The following is a 21,352-nucleotide window of genomic DNA, read 5'->3' on the forward strand; positions in this document are numbered from 1 at the left end:
CTAAAATAGGGCTTTACCTACGTCAGTGCATGTAGTAATCATCTGTGTTCTCATGAACTTTGTGTTTCCCCCAGACAGCTCCAATCCTTTCTAGCCCAGTGCTTTCCATTGCTGGTCTCTCTTCAGAATAGCTCCCCATTATATGAGTCAACAAAAACCCCAATTATTTTATTGTTTCTAGGCATGATGCTGCTCCTTCTAAACAAAGACATCAGAATGGTGTCTTTGTGCACATCAGAAAGTGTGCACACTTTGTGCACATCAGAAAAATGAAAGGCTGTAAATTTTAATTCCATGGCTGTCCTGTTTGATCTTGTCCAACATCTGGCCTTGGCCATGTGTAACAGCTCTTACATAAACAAGGGCAGAAGCTGCATGGCTGTGGCTTTGTGGGGTGTCATAGGAGGGGATCCCCTGCAGCTCTCCAGGGCTTGCAGTCTGTCCTTGCAGAGTGGGATGGGGGAAGGGAACGGGGGTTAATACAGCCAGGTGCTCATGGCCAAATCCTAAAACACAGCAGGTTTAAAAGGGATTTTCTTGCTCCTAAATAAAAATATGTGAGTGACTTTACAGCAGTTCTGTAAGTCTCTTCCAGAGTGGCTGGTGGAAGAGTTGAGCAGGGCGTGAGGGCACTTATCTTTAAACTGTAGTGGTTGTGTTTAGCCCCAGCCCGTGCCAGCCAGGTAACTATTTGCCCTGAATATTTTGCCAGTTTACAAGCTGATCTCGCCGATGCTGGAGCTCGGTGACATCCTCTGCTCCCTGCTGTCTGGGGCCGTGGGACAGTGCCTTCTGTCGGCGGGCTGTGTCTCTGCTGCAACACCAGCCTTGGGCTTGCTCACCCCTCCCAGAACGCAGCCTGCGCTCAAAGGCTGCGACGTGACAGTGCCAGGATTCCTTGCTCAGCCTGAAGCCAGCAGGGCAGTAACTCTGCCACCTCGGGCTGGGAGCAGGAGCATTATTTGGGTCCTGTCACTGAAGTCCCATCCGAGCTCCTGCTGGGGCAGAGACACAGCTCTGTGGACACGTGGAGATGGGGTCGTGGTGTGGTTTAGTGGCCAGCAACATTAACAATCACATCCTCTGTGCAAAAGATGCTGTGGAAGGCATTAAACTGAACAGTGGGCAATAAAGTTTCTATCAAGCCCTTAATAAAAATAATACTTCTTTGGTAAGAACAGTTCACATTCATTGGTAGAGATGCGGGGAACAGCATTGACTAAAAATCAGATGAAGAGTGTGGTTGTGAACATGTGTGTGTTCTGTAAATGTTATGATCAGCCTCTTCACACATAATTTCTCAAGATATTCTGATTGATACTACACATATTTCCCCATATGGACAAGTTTGAATTCATAACAGAGAATTCAACACCTACTTTGGATATTTAGAAAAGATTTATACTGGAAATGAATGTCTGCCAACACTAATTCTGCTGAAAGATGAATGTTCCCTATTTTTTTCTGGGAAAAATGACAGCTTTTCAGTGTTTGAAAATGTGAAATAAATATGGTGAGAGAAGAGAAGAAAAAAATCTTGAACCTAATGCTTCCACTGTGAATTCTTCTCTTATAGAGGCTGGGTGGATTTTTTTTGTGATTTTTTTTTTTTTTAATTTTTTTTTTTTTCAGTTTGAGGCTAGTTTACATCCATTTATTCCATTGTTTCTACTTCAGCATATTTTTTAGAAGTCGTAGAAGCACTTTGGGTGAATTTGATGGGTAAAAGACTTATTACTTGGAGGGGTTGTTCTAAGTGTTTTGTAAAAATTATGTAACATAATTTGCATTTTAAATACTACTACAGCCAGTGCTGGTGATTACAGTTGGGTTATGAAGGGAAGAGACACAGAACAATGAGACAAGACCTGAAAATATCCAAGGTGGCAAAAGTACATTTGTCAAGGCTAGAAAAGAAACAGTTTGGGTAGCCACAATGTAAGATGAGGCAGAAAGTTGATGCTAAGATCTAAGTTTAAGAACATTCCTAATAAAAGCCTTTTATAATTAATCAAGAGAAAGTATTTGAATACCTAAGCTCTTATTCTGTGGTCTAGTCAAAAAGGGTGAACTTTATTTGGGTTAGCACCATTTGTTTCAGTGAAAGTCCTGGTATCTGCAGCCTGTCTCCAGTTGTTTCCGTTAGACCTTTCAGGAATAAATATTTGATTATAACTCCAAGAGCTGTTTAAATTAAATATTATCATCTAAATTTTGTATGTCAGCAAAGTCCCAAGCGAGCAGAAGGATTATGAATTAAAAAATGAGCTTGCACTCCTAGAATCCAATAACAAATAGCAGGAAGGCTTCAGCAGGCAGGAGTTCGGTTTTGTCTGGAACCTTTTGGCTGTTATTGATGGCTCAGTTAGTGAAGGGACGTGCACAGCAGCTCTGGAGAGGGGGAGCAGAACTTCATTAAAGAACTATCTGAACCCTGAATGAAGGACTAACAGTCACGTTTCTACTGCCTGTTATAATGTAGAGTCCAAACTCTTCAGATGCTCAGCGAAAGAGGGGAGGAGCCTGCCAAGTGGAGCTCAGTGAGCTGTGGAGAGGGCAGATCCCAGGAGATTCCCAGGCAACGTTGCAGTGAAGTGCACAGAACTGCTCTGTGTGTTTATTTATTTGCTCGTGGTTTGGCATCTAACCCCTCAGCAGTTCCCTTGTGGGTTTTTATCTGGGGGAGTTCAAAGCCACACGCACGGACTGCAGACCTGAGGCTTGCTTATGGGAATGACCTTTTGCTGACCCTTTTAGTTCCTTAGTAGTGAACTCCTCCTGCTCGGTAATCTGCATCCCCACGCCCTCCACACCTCTATTTGAACAGCCCTCTGGCTGGAAACGCTCAGGCAGAAGGAGGAGTGTTTTGAGGGCAATGAATTGATGCTACATTGGGAGATGCAGGGACAAAAGAGGGATTTTATGAGGGTATATTCTGCTTTCTTGACTTCACTGAGTTTGGCTTAGAAAGAACAAAAGTAGTTTAGGTAAAATAAGGGGAGAAGAGTTGTTGGCTTGTCTCCACTTACACCAGTGCTGAACTGTAGTATTATGACCAAATTAAAGATTATTTTCACTCGGTAAATGCTATGTTATATTGTAGAGATGAGACATGATGGAGGTTGGATGGAGCTAATGTTTTAGGGTAATTTGTCTACAATACCTTATTCATATTAATTTTAATGTGATTTATTAAAATCACATTAAAAATAATTTTAAAAATCACCTTTAGCCTAAAATGCAGTGCTGTATTTCAAAGACAGCCTTAGACAAGGTGATGCAGCTAGTGATAGCCAAACTTCAAATTATATCCAAGTTTCTTGGTTTAGGTTGAATTACAGATTGTATCAGGGCTGTTGCAGAAGCAGTAAAGGTCAAAATACAAATTCTGAATGTTCATTTGTACACTCTAAAAGTACTAAAAGGAAGAATAAGGAGCTCCTATACACTGCCATTTTCCCCATCCATGGACAGTGACTGTGTGCTCTGCTGAATCACTGCAGTTACTGAAAGGTTTGTATTTTACCTGAGTTTAGGAGAAAAAAAACCATGATGCTTTGCACCATTACAGTGATTTTTCAAAAAGCATTCCCAGCTTTTTAGGCAATCTGTGTGCATTTTCTGTTCTGTTGTGTTATTCTTATCTTGCTGTATTAGCTTGGCAGGATGTTTTCTTTAAAAAGACACTGTCAATAAGTTTTTGGCAAGGACAATTTAAGTCTGAAAACAATTATTTTTTTTTTAATTTTATATAGTAAAAATGTTAGGAGTACAGTGGTTTTTTTTAAACTGAGCTGTTTGGATGAGAACTCTGTACACTTGCTTTTTATGCAGGCTGAAAGATGAGCTGGAAAGGATTTCTGAAAACTGGTTTGTGTCCTTTCAAAATTCTTCTGCATATACAACATACAACCCTCAAAGTTTGCTTGATTTTATACTTAAAATGACAGGAATGTAAATTAATTCTCTAGTTTCATAGTAAGGTGCTTTGGGAGTGGAAAAGCTGATGGATTTTCATTGGGAACCCTCCTGTGGTATAATTAATGTTCTTTTTTTAAACAGTAACAGAATGAGTAAAAATGCTTTAAATTCATCCATATTTACATATTGTGTCCAGAGTGTTTCTGGTAGAACAAAGAAAATAAAACAGTGTAGTCTGCTTACTCTATCCCCACAATTCCCTCAGCTGCTTGCTGACCTGTTTTAGAAAAGAACTTACACCGAAGTTTTTTTGCCATCGTATATCCATCCCCACTCTTGTGTGTTCATTTCTGTGGTAGCTAAAAAGGAGCTAATTGGTTTTCATGGCTCAGAAGCTGATCCACGCTTCTCCTCAAGAGGCCACTAGAGCACTCTGTGTCCGAGGGCTTGCCGTGAGACAGCCTTCAGGAACTGCAGGGGTGTCCAAGAACCCCGCCAGGGGTATGTCCTGAGCAGCCGAGAGCTCCTGGGCTCAGCTTACAGCCAGCTGGAGACCCTGCCGCACAGTTGGCCGGGCCAGGGCAGCACTGCAGGGGAGACCTTGTCCCAGGAGTGTTTGTTTGTCATGTCATGGTTTGTCCTCCCAGCCTCTGTTCTGTCACTGGCCACATGGCACTCGTGCAGCACAGAACAGCTATATTTGTCCTTGGGCATCTATTTTTTTTCCTTGTGGCATTTTTAAGAGAAAGCCAATGTAGAAATCTAAGTTGCTTTAAAACACCTTCTACTCCCTCACCCCCCCCAAAAAAAATTCTTCTCATGCCACAGACTATGAAGCAACAACTTTTGAAAAGTCACTAGGTGCAATTGTGGGTAACACTGAGGTTACTGTCCTGACTTCCTTGGAATCCAAGTGGGTTTAAGAACCTGAAGTCAGAGTGGCAGTTGTATAGCTTATCCAGCCCCTTTAAGAAACTTTCAGAGAGGTGTCACACTGGGAGAATAGAATGTCTCAGGCTGACACGTCCTCTCCTGTGCCTGTTGAGTGCACAGGGCACTGGGAACTGCCTTGCACAAACTGCATCTTAAAGCCCAGATTTGGCTTTAGAGGGATGAAACAACTACAGTTTATTTCTTTGGATCTTCAACCCTATTTATTTTGCACTTTGTCCTGTTTAAAATTTGTTTGCAGTGTTGAGCCAAGTAATCAACATATTACAATTGAGTAGCTGTACCCATCACCCCTGATTTCTTGAAAATCAATTTATGAAGTGTGTGCTATATTACTCTGTTCTTTTGTTCATTTGCCTTTTCTACATCCTGCTGTAACCATTATAATAATTCCTTCATTTACTCTTGTAGTGATGCTGGACAGAGGCATAATCCCCAAATTACTGACACTTCAAAAGTCTTTCCTTTGCTGATGAGAGAAGTAAAGTGTGTACCTATGAAACACAGTAAGATCATTAAGAAAATTCCAACCTTGTTTGGAAGAAAATAGTGGCATGGCAAGTCTTGTCAGTGGCCCTGGTAGTTCCCCTGCTTAAAACCCTTCAGTGACACTATTTTTAAGCCTTACACAGTGCCTCTAACTGTGAGCAGAGGCCTGGAAGCTCATTTACTAATCACAGCTATGTCAGCTGCTGGCTGGTGAGTGCTGAACACACAGTGGTGACCCACTGCTTCTTCACATGAAGCAGAATTCTCATCCCCTGGGAGCCCTTTCCATGTTCTGCAGCCCTTGCAGGGAGTCAGAGGTGTGGTATGATCTGAACTTCTGGGCTGTGAGCAAGCCCTAGGCTGCAAGCCCTAGGAATGGTGTTCTGAGAAATGCTACTGTATGTACCCTCTATAGAACAGGAGGACTCAGAAATACTTGTTCTGTTTCTTCTTGCTTCTGTACAGAAGAACTGCCTCCTTCCAAGGAGTCCTGTTAATAACATCAATGAACCAAAACTGGATTGCTGAGATTCTTTCCCCCATGCTGTGTGGTGGCAACTTTCAAAGCTTGCTTGGGACAGGTATTTTTCAATAGGGTCCCATCCACAGAAAATCAATGAAAGGCAGAAGTCTGACTTGAGAGCTCCCAAATTTCCATAAATGGGTCCTTTGCTGAGTCTGCTGGCTGCACATTGTGAAAATCTACTTGAGGGAGGTGCTGAGTATTGTGTACTATTAGTGAGAGGGGCAGCCAGTCCCCGTGGAGACTGGCATCCCTCAGGAAAGGAGGGTCAAGTGGCAGCAGGCAAGTGATGCAGTTGTCTTCTTCCAGTTTGTTACAATTCCTGTAAATCCATAAGGTAGCTGGCATATCACAGAGTGCCATCTTAGCACTTGGGTTTTGCTGAGTGTTTTCAGTACTTTTTGCTTTGAGGAGCAATTGGATCTTAAGAGGTCACCAAGGATCTGTGCTTCCTGTAAAACCAGAGGTGCCACAAGCAGTTGCTTGCAGTGAATTCTCACACAGGACTGACTCGTTGAGAGGCAGTACCTGTGGCTCATTTACTCTCTAGAAGCAGCAGTACTTCTTGGCTCCCAAGAGCAACTCAACAGGAGCAAGTAACTCCTGGCTTACTTAGAGACAAGAGTTCCCTCTTCTCCTCCTGTTAGTATGAGCTCACCAGCAGTGGATGTCTCTGCTTCCCTTGCAAGGTAGAGGCTCCACAGGAGAAAACACTCCTCCAACCTTGTCTCCACATCAAACATTGTCATCCCAGTAATTGCAACTAATTCAAGCACAATAATGTAGAAATACCTACAAAACATATAGGCAGGAATGTTCCAACAGATGAATTTGGGTTATGAAACTCTTCTCTCTTGCAAGGAAACAGTTACTCACAGTTTAGGAACTTCAAAGTTGCACAGAAAAAAGTCTCCCAGTAGCGTGTCAGCATCCAAAGGGGAATTCATACCATTGGCTTCTTTAGTAAGCAAAGTTTCAGGCCAAGCAAAAAAATCTTCATAGAATTAGTTTGCTGCTGTTGCTATTTCTCTAAATACTTTTTTTTTTTTCTACTTTAGCAGAGTCATCAACATGTTCAAGATATACATTTGAAGGGCACGGAACTAGCAGAAGAGTTACAACTTTTTGAAGCTCCAAAGCTGTCATACTTTTCCTGTTGTATGTCTGGAAAGTAATAAAGGGTATGTATGGCTTCATTTTTTTTTTTTTTTTTTAAACCATCTGCCTGTGTTACAAAGCATTGATTATTTTCAGCAGCCTAGACAAATTCGCTATCAAAAACCCTGACTGAAATGTTTATCTGAGGCTATAAGTGAAGGGGAAGCAGACATGAAGACAACAGTGGAGTTTCAATTCAACTTGAATGATTTCTGAGTTTTCTGAAATTGCTGTTCAGTTTTTCTCCTGTTAATACATGACAGTCAACAGTACCATCCCCTTTCCTAACAGATTAATATTGGTTATTGATTATTAATTTATGAACTTCTACTCTCAGTTCAGTATGCTAAAAAAGTGAGACCTAAAATGATTTCCTTCATTCTAGAAGGTAACAATTTGTACAAAGCCAGATAAGGAAAGCCTTTTAAAGGAGAAGAGTAGAAAGTAATTTGAGATTTGATAATGTCAAGTGGCATTGAAGGAATTAGAACTCATTGGCATGCAATTTGTTCATTCTCTTCTTGTTCCCTGTCTGTAGAAAGCCCAGCCACGCGTGGTCAGGATGCAGCGGAGCCTGTTGCAGGCAGCATCTCAGCTGGCACATGGGACGTGTTTGGTTTTCCCTCGCCCTGGTCTCTTCCAGTGCTTGAAAGGACAGGCAGCAGTGTCCAATGTGGGGTGCAAAGTGATTTTGGCACTGGACCCTCCCAGACGTTGTCTCCATGCAGGTGCAGCACGCTTGGCTTCAGAGAAAAGTGCTTTTTCATCCAAGCCAGCAGACACTCCTCACAAAGCACCGGAGGAGAGGAACCCTTTGACTTTGGCCACTGATCCAGCCAAGCAGAGCTCTGCAGAGTCGGATGCTTTAGAACCCGACCCGTTACAAGACAAGTCAATCGGTCTGGTTCAGAGGTTCAAGAAGACCTTTAAGCAGTATGGGAAGGTCATGATTCCAGTGCATCTCCTGACCTCCACCGTGTGGTTTGGAACCTTTTACTATGCAGCCATGAAGTAAGTTGATATTTTGCTGCAGTGCCCGATACTGCTGTTGAATTGAGACTGACTTACACAGGTGAAAGGACACTTAAATTATTATTACGTGGTTAAAAAGTGCCTCTGTGTGTAACAGGGAATTGAACCTACAGTTTTAACTGAAACATAAGGTTAATATTGAAAGGATATGGGATTTGTGAGTGTCAAGTGTGCACTGTTACCATGCAGTTACTGCTGCATATCAGATACGTTGCTAACATTTGAAGAAATACTCATCTCCCCAGAATATTCATGGATGTAAACAGCATTGAAATTATTAGTGAGTTATTAGTGGCAGGGGGTTGGAACTAGATGCTCTTTAAGGTCCCTTCCAGCCCAAACCAGTCTGATTCACTACTTCTTTCCCATTTCATCCCCATTCCTCCCTCATCATTGGACTTCCGTGTCACTCACCTCACTCTGAGTGTCTCACAAGCCATGCAGAACTTTTCCTTTTTTATTTCCATTTTCTCTCTTTCCTGCCAGACTTCTTCACTGGAAATTAAATATTTTGTGTGGCTTAAAAAAAAAAGATAAATTAAGCATTGTAAATTTAATTCCTTTCAGCTGTAGCCTGTGCCAGATACTGTTCAGAAAAATGCCATTTATTAGGGAAAAAACCTACTGTATCAGCTCTGAGCTGCTAGTTCAGATGAAAGAGTTTTTATCTGTCTGCAAATGGTTTTCTAAATATGAGTAAATGTTTATCTCTGGATTGCTAATGTTGTATATTTAATAATAGAAAGCATGGAACAAGGAGAGTTTGTGGCGGCAAGGATGGGGCTTTGACATCAGGATGCCTTGCCACACAAGTGTTTGTTTTAGTTACTCCAACCAGCTGGCATAATTGCCCTTTCTAGGAGCTATAGATCCAAATGTCATTCTAAATTTAGCTCACGTCAGAGGAATAAAGGTCTTGAGCTATAAAAATATTTTGCTTTGGATGAATTCAGGTTGATGCGTAGATCCAGACGTTTCGGATGGGGTGAAGATTACTTCTCCTGAAACACTGCAGTTAGCTGCTAAAATAGGTATTTGATGGATGAAAGCAACTGAAATATTTAACCAGAGACTAATTATAACAAAGCTGCAGTTTGTCATGCCCCAGGAGCAGCACCCTCCTGAGGTGGAAAAATAACTTTCAGAAGGACTGCTGATGACAGGGGACTAAACAGTGGTGGCTTGTGGAATAACTCCATTGCTGCTTAGGCCATGTTCTACTCTGGGGCCAGGCCTTTGGATTGTAGGTTCTAATAACTGTTAGTCAATTACTGCCTGGTAGTATTCTTGATGCTAAAACGATGGTGTGCACAGAAGAAGGCCTAAAATATTAGTGTGGAATGGATAATGATACTTAATAGCACAACATCTGTAAATATTAGAACATCCTTCTATAACTGCAGGTAGCTCTCTGCTGTAGTGTGAAGATGGACTGTGTTTTTTTTCCTTTGGTGCTGATGTTACCTTCCCTGGTTTCCAAATAGAAAGAAATTGTGATAGGAGCTCCTTCCACCCATCTCACCACCTTACATTGGCAAGGTAGAACAACTCTGTGTTGCTTCCTTTTCTTTTGCCACATTCCATGTGTTTGATATATTGAAAAGCGAATGGAGGACACTGAGGTAGGGATTCTGATTCATATAAATGGGTCACCCCTTGGAATGTGAAAAGAACATTAATTTGGCTCTATGTACCAAAATATCAACCCTGTATTGCTTAGATGAAGAACTACTTTGCTATCAAATGACAGTTGGTACGATGAAGAATGGAAACAGCACTGGAAGTCAGCCTTCAGGTTTCAAATGCCAATTCAGGTTGTCCCTTTTTGTCTCTTCCACAGAGGGGTGAACGTTGTTCCCTTCCTAGAGATGATTGGCCTGCCAGACAGCGTAGTAAACGTCCTGAAGAATTCCCAGAGTGGGAATGCTCTAACTGCCTATGCACTGTATAAAGTAAGTAGAGTTATGGTTTGTAAATAAGCTCTAAATCTTGCCCCTTGGCCTAAACAGGGTTTACTTGTTTACAGCAGAAAGAATTCATGCTGGTTTCTGTCGTTGATAGTTACACCTACTTGAGCATTCATTTTTGAAGTAAAAATAGTCCCATGGGAGCTGATGGGGGCTTTGTGTTCCTTTAAGGAGTCTGTATTTCTAAAATAACTTCTTTGTTTGCTGCAGAGCTATTATCTGCCCTCAGAGATTTAATTACAATTAAGCTATTCCTCTGTATCCCTGATATAATTAGCAGGGATAAAGAGGTAAAGTCTAAACACCTCAAGATTTTCAGATAAAAGAACAGCTCTTTTTATCCTAGCTGGTTTCTCTTCCTACCTTAGTTTTCCATCACTGTCAAGTGCTTTCATTGTCTGTTTGAATCAATTACTTACACTCAGGTTTGGGTCTCCTTTTATTGCTTTTTATGTGCACAGTCTGTGTTTGGAGAAACTTGAAATACATCAGACCATGCAAAAACAAAATAATGTGTTTGCTTTGCATGTCACTCCTCTGGTTGGTTTCCAGATGTGCTGTGCTTCTGATCTATTATTTAAAGGGGTTATTTTTTTAAAAAAAAAAGTACTACTTTTGCCAGTTATTCCTGTGCCTAAAAGAGACCAATAAATAAATGTGATTAAATATAAAGATTTTATTATTTCTGAGAGGTCTGGCAGTGTTGGAAGAAATTTTCAAGATGTGGAAACACTAGACTAGGTTGGAAGGGGAAAATTGTGCAGGCTTTATCTTTGAAGTTCTAAAAGAACAAGTGAGTCTATCCAGAATAACCTGGTTTGTTGTGTCTTGGATTAGGAGACTCTTGGTCTCTTTTAGCTCTGGGTTCCTGTGTGCAGCTCCTAGTTTTGGACCGAAAGGCGCTTGTACTCCTGTGAATTTTAACATTTAAAGCATTTCTTGTTGCCAGGGTTTCTTCTTTGCTTGTATGGCTCAGTGTTCCCATCCTGCCTGTTCTGAGATGCCCAGTGCTGGTCCCACGAGCTGCACAGGGCAGGTCTGTTTTAAAGTGGCTGATTTTTAAATGCCTGTGCTGGTTTTGTCAAAAGGGCACTGGAAGGAAAAGCTGTGGGCTCCCCGGGCCTGCGCTGTGCATCGGCTCCTCTCCCTAGAAACAGGAGATCTCTTCAGTATCTGCCACTGGCCAAAAGAAATAATACCTTTCTCTAGACACTATTGTCCTGTCCTGTTCTCTCATGTGTTGTCTGGTTTCTTTAAGGTTGCAACTCCTGCCAGATACACCGTGACCTTGGGAGGAACCTCCTTCGCCGTCAAGTACCTGCGGCAGAGGGGCTACATGTCCACACCTCCTCCAGTGAAGGAGTACCTGCAAGACAGGATGGGGGAGACAAAGGATAAAATCACAGAGAAGATGGGGGAGACAAAGGACAAAATAACAGAGAAGATGGGGGAGACAAAGGATAAAATCACAGAGAAGATGGGGGAGACAAAGGATAAAATCACAGAGAAGATCCAAGAGACCAAAGATAAAGTTTCATTTAAAAAAATTAAGGACTAGGAGAGATGGGTAATTTTTGGATATCTCAAACTTAGCACTTTAACCCTTTGTGGCAGGATATACGAAGTGCACTTCTGAGCTTTATTTTTTTCTCCCCTGCCATTGTCTGGAGACTAGAATTGCTCTGTGGATTTAAAAATTCTGTATGTTCACCAGGGTTCAAGTTCCCTGGGGGAGAGGTGGTGACAAAACTTCAGTTTACAGAAGGAAAAGCGAATCTCAGAAGCTTGTGTGTCCGTTGGTAATGGTGTGGAGAGTTACTCTTGCCTCTTTTTGATCCCTCCCCTCCCTCAAAATGAAGATGGATTCCTCCAACAGCCACTGCTTTGTTCTCTTCCATCACAGTGCACAGCCACTATTCCATTAGACTGAATCTTCCATTAAAAGAGAATGAAGACTTCCTCCTGGCAAAGGCAACGTGTGTTGGTTTTCAGAGTATTTGTGCCCAGACCTCTGCAATCATCATCATCATCTCTCAGCTTGGACTCGGACCCTCGTCAGTGAAGCTGCACGTGAAGGAGTCAGTGGATTGGCCACTCAGGCTGGATAGGTTACCAGGGCCACACAGACTTCAGCTGAGCTGTGATACCTCACAGGCTGAGTCCAGGAGTCTTTCTGGGACTGTGTATCTTGTTGGACATCTCAACTGAGAGCTGCAGGAAGATGAGTTATTAATCACAGTAGCCATACTGTCAGGTATGCTTTGTTTCCTAATGCTGATTCACAGTAGAAAGAGATTCAGTGAAAATAATCAATAATTGTATATTAAAAATTGAGATTTTTTGGGTATTATGTTAACGTTTACAAAACTCTTCTATTTCATTTTCAGAACAAAAAAAAAATCCAAGAGTTTACTTGAGAACTTGGTATACTTAAGGGGCTTTTTAAATACCTGCAAAGTTAACCCAAAAAGTTCCTCTTCCTGTTCAGGAGTCCCTCAGACTTCAGTAGAACAATCCAGCTGTAATAAATATAGTTTCTGAGTTAGTGATCACAGTCTACCAAACTCTGTTTTTTTTCCCCCCTACATTTTCTTAGTTCAGACAAATAGTTATTCCCAGCTGAAGGCTGAAATGCTGTCTCAGGTATTGTGAAGGACTGGAGCTGGGCCTGCTCTGCTTGGCTGGGCAGGCAAACTTCTGGTTTTATTCTAGTGTAGGCTGAACTGAAGTGTGTGTGGGTTTGGTTTGGTTTTGACCCTGTTTTGACTCTGCATGTGCATCTTGTTTAACAGTGGTGGGGTTTTTTTGCAGGGGAGTGTGGGGAAGCAACAGAGCTGGGCCTTGAGCATTGAGACTGGGTAAGAGAGGAAGGGGAATGGCTGATAAAGTGCCAGCTCTGCCCCTCTCCTGCCTTTTCAGCCCAGTCCCCAGGGGCCTCTCCCTGTTCCAGTGCACTGAACTGGCCTGTGCAGGATTGGTGCCGTGCCTCTCTGCCCCTGTGCACACCCCCCACAGGAGCTGCAGTCTGCTGCCTACCTCACAGGGGTGTTGTGAGGAACAGTCATTGTGTGCTCAGTGCCCTCCAGATGTAAAGTGCCACGTTTCTGATAAATATTATTAAAAAATAATTCTGTGAACTCTCGTGCTGTTGAGATGAGCACTGCTGTAGGACTGGAGTTGAGATGCTTTGATTTTTTTCTGGTTTGGTGTTCTTTTCTGTGTGCATTCCTCTGATGTTGGCATTTCTCCTGGTTTTCCATTCTCCCTGTGTCCTGCAGCCCCCTTCAGAGCTTGGAGCCTGCCCCAGGAGTCACCCATGGTCACCCAGACGTGGGAGCCCCCTAGGGCAGCTCACAGGATCCATCTCTGCTCTGCACGTGGCAGGGGTTGGTGTCCTGGGATGAGTCCATAGCCCCTGGGCATCTTAGCAGATGTTCATCACACAGACACACCCTTTTGTTACCCCCATCCCCTCCCTTGTCCAGCTGCCTGGTGGCCACTCCATCATTGCCAAGACCTCCCCTCTTGTCTCTGTCCTGTGTGACCATTTGTGCAGCTGCAGGAGCAGGTCCCAGTGACAGCTGGCAGCTCCCAGCACTCTCTGGGGAGCCCGCTTGCCCAGCCTGGAGGAGCCTCTGGGACAGCCCATCTCCCACCCAGCATGGCACTTAGTGCACACCACCCTGTGGACCCAGCCACACCAGGCAGCAGGGGAAGCCTTCCAGGCTTGGAGAATCTGACTGGAGAGCTCTTGTGACACTCAAGTCAAATGCTTGGTTGTGCTGGTGCCCTTCTCTCAGCTCAGCCTCATGGGGACTTGGTGTGTTGGCTCATTAGTGCACAGGCCAGCTGGGGGCTTCCTGGGCCACCCAGGGAAGGAGTGGCATTGGCCCACGGGGTGCCCAGCTCCATGGCAGTTTTAACTGTAGGGTAAAGTTCACCTTTATCCTTGTGTCTGACTTAATTGTCCAACCAAAACCTCCCCTGGTATAATTTGAGGCCATTTCCTTTTGTCCTATTGCTTGTTACTTGGGAGAAGGGACCAACCCTCTGCCCCCCCAGCCCCCTTGCTGCACTCTCAGAGTGAGGTCTCCCTCTCCTCCTTTTCTCCAAGCTAAGCAGCCCTGGGTCCCTCAACTGCTCCTTGCCAGACTTATGCTCTGGCTTCTCCAGCTTTGTTGCCCTTCTCTGGGCATGCTCCAGCCCCTCAGTGCCCTTTTGTAGTGAGGGGCCCAAAGCTGAACTCGGGATGTGAGGTGCAGCCTCACCAGAATCAAGGCTCTTATGTTCTCATCTGAAATGGAGCTGGGATCCTACACCCAAACCAAACCCCTGCTGCTGGGGGGCCAGCAGTGGAATGGATCCAGTACTGGCAGCTTCAGGGGGCTGTCTGGGCAGTTGGGACTGGGGGAGACAGCACAGGCTCCTTGTGACCACTGCCTTCACCTGCCCCTTGTGCCTGCTGCTGTCCTCCCAAATGGGGTCTCGGAGCAGGTGGAGGCAAAATGCAGATCCACTGTTAGGCTCTGACACATGAGCTGCAAGTTTGCCACACACCTTTTTTTATTTTTCATATGGGAACGTCCATCACTGCCAACAGAGTTGCCAGAGAACACGTAAGGACGTGGATCCAAGTGAATAGGAGAGGTCCAAGATGAGAAGTGCTCAGCTCACATGCAGCTACAGTTCCACCAGCTCCCAGAGGCAGCAACCATCGTTTGCTGCAGAAGGAAACACTCCAGAAGGATTTTAGTGGGAGGGAGGGAAATTCCTCAGCCTTGGCTAATGCTTCATTGCAATACTCATTTAATTTCTACCTTGGATTAGATTAGAAAAGCCATGAAAAGAAAGATAGCTCACTGTAATTGTACATGAGGAGCACTCCAAGTTCTGCCTGGTGTCACTAACATTTACATTCTGGTGTGCCCAAGGCACTCGTCCAGCTCTGCACAGTGGCTGCCTGCAGACAGCCAAGCAGCTTCAAAAACAGAACAGAAGCAGCACTTGCACTACAGCAGGACAGTTTGGAGCCCAGTTCCACCAGAGACAGGCACTTGGTCTCACCCCTGGTGCTGCCAGCGGGGTGTCGGTGTGCCCCATGCCACCTCCCTGCCAGAGCAGGGGTTTGGAGTGTTTCCCTGGCCCACAGCAGGAGCTCTCCTGTGTTTCCTTAGCCAGAGGTACAGCCCTGAGGCTCAGCCACGGGCTCTTAACATCTGCACAGCACCAGGGGCTCCAAAACAGCCCCAGCTCAAGGAGCTCCCAGCGCCTTCCATCTGCACTACGGAGGGGGCAGAGGACCCCGAGTGGCTTCACAGCCAGCCCAGCAAGCTGTACCTGCTGGCCTTGCCCAACAAAACCTGTACTGAGCATCACCAGCTCATCAGCTTTTTCCCCTGAGAGCCGTGAAGTCTTCAGCCGTAAGCACATTTTATAGCACTTCCCTCCTAACCCCCCTGCTGGGGAAGAACTGGCTCCTGTGCATTTGGCTGTTGCCCTGAGCCCTGCTGGAAAGCTGTGGCAGCACACCGGGCTCTTACCTTGGACTCGTGTGGCTTCTTCACCCAGCAAATCAGCTGGGGCAGACGTGGCTCTGCTTAGGGAACACTCACAGCTCTGTAGCACAGTTACACACGTATGGAGATACACAGGGACACGCAATAAGCTGCAAGGGTCTTGCTGCTCTGAGAGGAAAACAACTTTTTCCTTTCTTTTTCCCCCCCCTTGGAGTTTCTTGCTGCCCAGGGTTGAATGTAGGTCAAGCTGTCTGAGCCCATGTCTGTGGCACACAGCATGGGATTAGAGCAGAACTCTCCACTCAGCTGGACTGTCAGTTAATCTGGGGGGAGCTGGGGTGGGCACTGAAGGAGCTGCTGGGGCTCACAGAGGCAGCTTTGGGCCCCACGAACCAAGATGCCCTCTGGAGGAGGGGACTATCAGCCAAACACCAGCTCTGCATGAGCCAGAGGGACACCTGCCTTGGACTGGGCAGGAATCACCTCCCAGGTGGAGGGACTGGGGATGGTGGTGAGAGGAAGGTCATACACCCAGAGAGGTGGTCGCTGCCCCATCCCTGGAACCATCCCAGGTGAGGTTGGCCGGGGCTCTGAGCACCCTGCTCTAGCTGCAGATGTCCCTGCTCCCTGCTGGGGGGGGTGGGGTGGACTAGATGGCCTCTGAAGGCCCCTTCCAACCCTTCTATGAGTCTGTGATTACCCCCAGCATCACCACAGTCTGCTCTGAGACCTGCCACATGCGTCTCAACACGTTTCCCCATCATTTAGCACCTTTCTGCTACTGCCCTCCATTGTGCCTCACCTTGGAAACATTAAAGGGCACAAAATATCTTCTGGTGAACCCAGTTCTTCTAAGGAGAGGAAGCCTTCAACGTGCCCCTCCTCTAGCTGTGCTTAGTATGTCCACTGGCAGCCCAGCTTAGCATGGCACAGACGTCCCTGAGCCAGCTCATACAGCCCAGCCAGCTTAAATCAGCTGTTAAAGGCAGTTTGGAACACCTCAGGTGAGCAGAAAGAGGCAGGGACATAGTAGCCAGCACAGCAGGTAGCTTCTCCCTCAGGTCTTGAAACATTCTGGGGACAAGTGATGTTGGTGACTCTACAGGATGGTGAGAAACTCAGCCCCCCAGTCACCACGTGCAAAGGATGTGTTACCTCAGCTCCAGTCCCTGCTCTGGGCAGCAATCATTTGGGATTCAATCATTTAGGTCTTGAAACATTCTAGGGACAAGTGATGTTGGTGACTCCACAGGATGGTGAGAAACTCAGCCCCCAGTCACCACGTGCAAAGGGTGCGTTACCTCAGCTCCAGTCCCTGCTCTCGGCAGCAATCATTTGGGATTCAATCATTTGGGATTCACCCTGACAAACGAAAACAACCCACAACACAGGAAACAAGAAAAAAAACCCATGCAAGTTTTTATCCTGGCCCACACGAGAGGGCTGAAAAGTGTCTCCAGACAAACTGCACAAAAGCTGCTGCAGAAACGAGCTCTCAGACGAGGCTTCGGCAGCGAGGGCCTTAAAATGTGCATTTTAATTAGAACTCATTTAAAGCCCAGCCGATCAAAACAGTGATAATGAGAGAAGCCTAATTAATTTTCATCTAAGTAACGAAGTCTCATTACGGAGGGGGCCGTGGCAGAAAAGGGTTTGGGATGTTAGAAACAGGGTGTTTGTGATGAGAGGCAATGCTGCTGGGAGCCTGGGAGCCAGACCAGGAGGTGTCACGGGGCTGCAGCAGCCCTGTATTAATCTTTTAAGAGGCAGGAGTAACCCCACTGAGCTGAGACATCCCATCCAGAGCCCAGCTCTGAGCTCCAACCCTTGGCAGAGATCTTAAAACACAATCAAACAGAATGGCATATTATAAAACAAATATAAATACAATTAAAACCAGATTAAGGAAAAGATCAAAGCAGGCTCTGGAAAAAAAAAAAATAATGTGGTTTCCAGGGAGTCCAGGGTTCAGGCAGCAGAGGAGGAGCTGGGAGATTTGGAGCACTTCTAAGGAACTAGTCATTTTCTAAGTAGTCAAGAAGAATTAAAATGCTGTAGATGGAGGAGAGGTAACTCAGGGTGGTTACAGGAACAGAAAAGGGTGACTTTCAAACCAAAAGTAATTACTGTAATAGCTAAAGAAGCAAACCCTGGAAAAAGCATCAAGGGGAACACCCCCCCAGTTCCTATCTGAGGGTAACTGGAAGGCTGCTCTGTGAGCAGGGTGTCAGGAACAGGCTGGGACTGTGGCTCCCACAGCAGAGCTCCTGCAAAGCCCCAGGTTTGAAGTACAACCTCCCTCCAAGCACTGCACCTCAACCACAGAGAGCTGCAGCTCCTGCAGTGACAGGCACAGGTATGAAATCAGAGAATCACAGAGTGGTTTGGGTTAGAAGGGACCTTGAAGATCACATTGTTCCAACCCCCCCCTGCCGTGGGCAGGGACACCTCCCACTAGAGCAGGTTGCTCAGAGCCCCATCCAACCTGGGCTTGAACACTTCCAGGGATGGAGCATCCACAGCTTCCCTGGGCAGCCTGTGCCAGTGTCTCACCATCCTCCTAGTGAAGAACTTTTTCCTAATTTCTTATCTATCTAAATCTCCCCTCTTCCCGTTTGAACCTATTACCCTTTGTCCTCTCACTCCAAGCCCTTGTCAAAAGTCCCTCCCCAGCCTCCTTGTAGCCCCTCTTCAGATGCTGGAAGACCACAATATATAATTCAAGAGAATTATTTCCTTAATAATCCTGCTAAATAAAGACTCTATATTTAAATAGAAATTAAGTGCCCTGTAGAAAAAAAAAAATAACTCTTTCTTAGTTTTATTAAGCTTTAGCACAGCAAAGTGACAGGTACCAGCCAGGGACAGTTTGACCTTGCCAAGATCTGCATTACCAAAGCCAAGGGTCTCCCACAGGACCATTCTGTCCAGCTTCTCACCAACTGCATCATCCCTCTCTCTCCCCCCACACTGGACCACAACCACTCTTGTTTCACTTTATTTTGTTCTGTGGGATCTTTTCACTTCGAAGAGAAAATAAATTCAACAGGAGACAAATGCATTTCATGATTTTTAATAATTCTGTGCCGTGGTTTAACCACAGCATATTAAGAACAAGCATAAAATCTGTATTTAAAACTAACAACAGCACTTAGAGCAACATCTTCCTTTAAAAGTATTGCAATAAACAGACCTTAGGTCTAAAAACTAGGACATCACCATTTGCTCAATTAAAAGAGTCAGATACACAACAGTTGAAATCTTTCCTTGTATATAACTGGGAGTTACGGTGGAAAATAAGCAACAAATTAATTGTGTTAAAAGGAAAATAAGATTGAAAAAAAAATAATAATAATAATTAAAGCAAGCCAGGTTTGTCATAGCATCACATGAACAGCTACTGAGAAATTCCAATACGGTTGTAAAAAGACTGAACAGCTTTGTTTTTACAACAATAAAATTTAAAAGAAAGATTAAATATTGTTGATAGTGCTGTACATATTTCAGAATAGCTTGAAACAAAATGGACAAACAGAAGAGACGTGTTGAAAAACGTGATCTTGAAAGCCACAATGTTGGAAATACAGAACAAAAATCTCCATACAGCAATAAAGCATTTTACACTGTAAAATAACGAGCGAGGAACGACAAAGAAAGGGTCAGCACTGTGACAACAGGCATTGGATGGTTAATTTGAAGTGTAGCAGCCTGACTGACGTGCAGAGCAGGGTGAAATGCTCTGAGCACAGCAGCACGGGGCAGCTGGGCAAAGATAAAACCCCAACGACTCTGACATTGTCGTCGTGCTAAGTAGAAAAGCTTTGTTAAAGAATATTAAAGTGAAAATTTTATCGTTATTGTTATTATTATTGTTATTTTTGCTGTCCAGGTCTCTGATGCCTGAGGCTCTCCTAACTCCTGCTCATAGTTCTTTTAAAGTCTTGGCTGCCTGCTGCGCGTGGTGGGGGAGAGAAGAGCGTGGCCCTTATCAGGCAGTCTGCTCTTCCCCCTGCAGCTCCAAAGCAAACCAGTGCCTCTGAGAGGAGACAGGCTCCAGTTTGGTCCACTCAATATGCAAGTTTTGTTACTGTAAACCCCACCCTGGATTCCTCCAGTGGGAGGGCTGCTCTGTACAGAGTCTTCCCAGCCAAGGCCTGGGGGGGTCGTGTTTCTTTTTCGTCCTTCATGTGCAGAAGGGGGACTGCAGTGCAAACAGAAATGTGAAGGTGGCCAGGCAAGGAATACTTCCAAAAACATGGCTCTGTGCCCTGACAAACAATAAATGACAGTCATGAAATAGGTGTTTCCCCATGTGCATCCTTACTCATTAACCAGCTCAACAGAGAGAGGGATGGACACGAGCTGCCTGCGAGGGCTCCACGGTGCAGAACTGGCCATAAGAAACTTACACCCTTCTTCAAAACAAGAGAAAACCAAACCAACCCTGATCAACATTCAGAGACAGGACTCCTGGGAGGGCTTTCAGAAAGACACTGACAGACCAACTGAAGTTTCAGGTCGACAGGAGAAGTCATGAAGGACCGTGCCCCAGGGCACCGTCCTCAATGTCCCGAACCAGAGGGAGCCTCACCACTGACTTCACTGGGCCCCCGATAAGGCCCCCTGAGTTTTTAGCATAGCTTTTAGCTAGTCATCTGAAAAGCCAAACAAAAACACCATCTCAGCCAAAACCCAACACACTGCTACCTTACACCTGGCGAGGATCAAAAGGGCACAAACAGACACGAGGCCCTGTGGGAGGTTAGTTGGTATCCACCTGGGACCAATGCACCCCGTGTCACCCGCCAGCCTGGGACAGCCAGAACAGGGGACAAAGATAAGGGCAGCATCTGCAAGTCTCCACACCAGAAGCTCCCGCTGAGTTTTCCTGAGGTATTTGCTTTCCCCAAGAGCCCACGCCAGGAACATGGCAGCAGAGAGCCCGGCGCATGGAGAGCAGACTCCCCAGGAGCCTGGCAGGGCGTTCAAGCGTTGGGATCTCTCTCCCAACGTTCCCACGTTGGCTCTCGATGGGTTTAAGCATTTTCCCATCATCTTAAACCCGAGCCTGGGCTGAGCCGCTGCTGCTGGAGGCCGCGCTGCCCACTCAAAGCTCCAGCTCCAGGCTGGCTACCAACCCGTGGCTGCTCTTGGTCCACCCCTGAGGCTCACAGCCCTGCAGCTGGGCTGGTCGTGGGCGAGCCCCAGCTACACCCCGAGCCTCGGGCCAGCTGGAGGTGGCAGGAGCACAGAGCAAGGGCTGCCCGTGGTCACAAGACTCTCGTTGGCCTAGTTTTGATCTCTCAGGGATGGTTTGGGTCAGTTCCCACCTGTCTGAGCTTCACTCCAAGTCTAGGATGTGGGTGAAAGTGATTCGAAAGGTTTTAGCCCATTTCTAAGTTAATTAAAAAAAAGGTAATCAAGGATAATAATAAATAACATATCTGCTGGAGAAGCAGTAACTAATACTGGTCCAACTCAGCAACAGAGAGGCAACAACCAAGACAAGCATCATCTCACTGCAAGGTTAAAGCTGTGCAGGTTTTGTTTTGTGGGGTTTTTTTTCCTTTTTCTTAAAGTGACACATTTAGACAAAAACAAATCTTCACAGCAAAGATGCACCAAACGACCAATCGCTATTCACAGGCTAGTGGAAAAGGATTTGTTCAAACTTCTTCCCTTCTGATAGTATATTGATATTTAATAGGAAAATAAAATTACATAGACTTTTTTTGTCATTTGTATGCATTCATTTGCAAATTTTCTTACAAAAAAAGGACCAAGCTCAGAAGTTG

At 45.2% G+C, this 21,352-nt stretch overlaps 1 protein-coding gene across 1 annotated transcript; it reads left to right on the top strand.

The window, feature by feature from the left end:
- Window positions 1-7,604: 7,604 nt before the first annotated feature.
- FAM210A (family with sequence similarity 210, member A) lies at window positions 7,605-11,599 on the top strand. Its single transcript, XM_008949900.1, has 3 exons — window positions 7,605-8,053; window positions 9,915-10,026; window positions 11,300-11,599. Exons 1-3 carry the CDS (start codon window positions 7,605-7,607, stop codon window positions 11,597-11,599), a joined length of 861 nt encoding a protein of 286 aa, XP_008948148.1.
- Window positions 11,600-21,352: the final 9,753 nt, after the last annotated feature.

The sequence above is a fragment of the Merops nubicus genome, unplaced genomic scaffold (genome assembly GCF_000691845.1).
Source record: "Merops nubicus isolate BGI_N331 unplaced genomic scaffold, ASM69184v1 scaffold12971, whole genome shotgun sequence".
Lineage (NCBI taxonomy): Eukaryota > Metazoa > Chordata > Aves > Coraciiformes > Meropidae > Merops > Merops nubicus.

What these genes read in the sequence shown, in the direction of transcription:
- FAM210A (XM_008949900.1), top strand. Translation starts at nt 7,605, where the DNA reads ATGCAGCGGAGCCTGTTGCAGGCAGCATCTCAGCTGGCACATGGGACG. An exon ending in TTTTACTATGCAGCCATGAA is followed by an intron (nt 8,054 to 9,914) that starts GTAAGTTGATAT and finishes TCTCTTCCACAG; the next exon opens with AGGGGTGAACGTTGTTCCCT. An exon ending in CTGCCTATGCACTGTATAAA is followed by an intron (nt 10,027 to 11,299) that starts GTAAGTAGAGTT and finishes GGTTTCTTTAAG; the next exon opens with GTTGCAACTCCTGCCAGATA.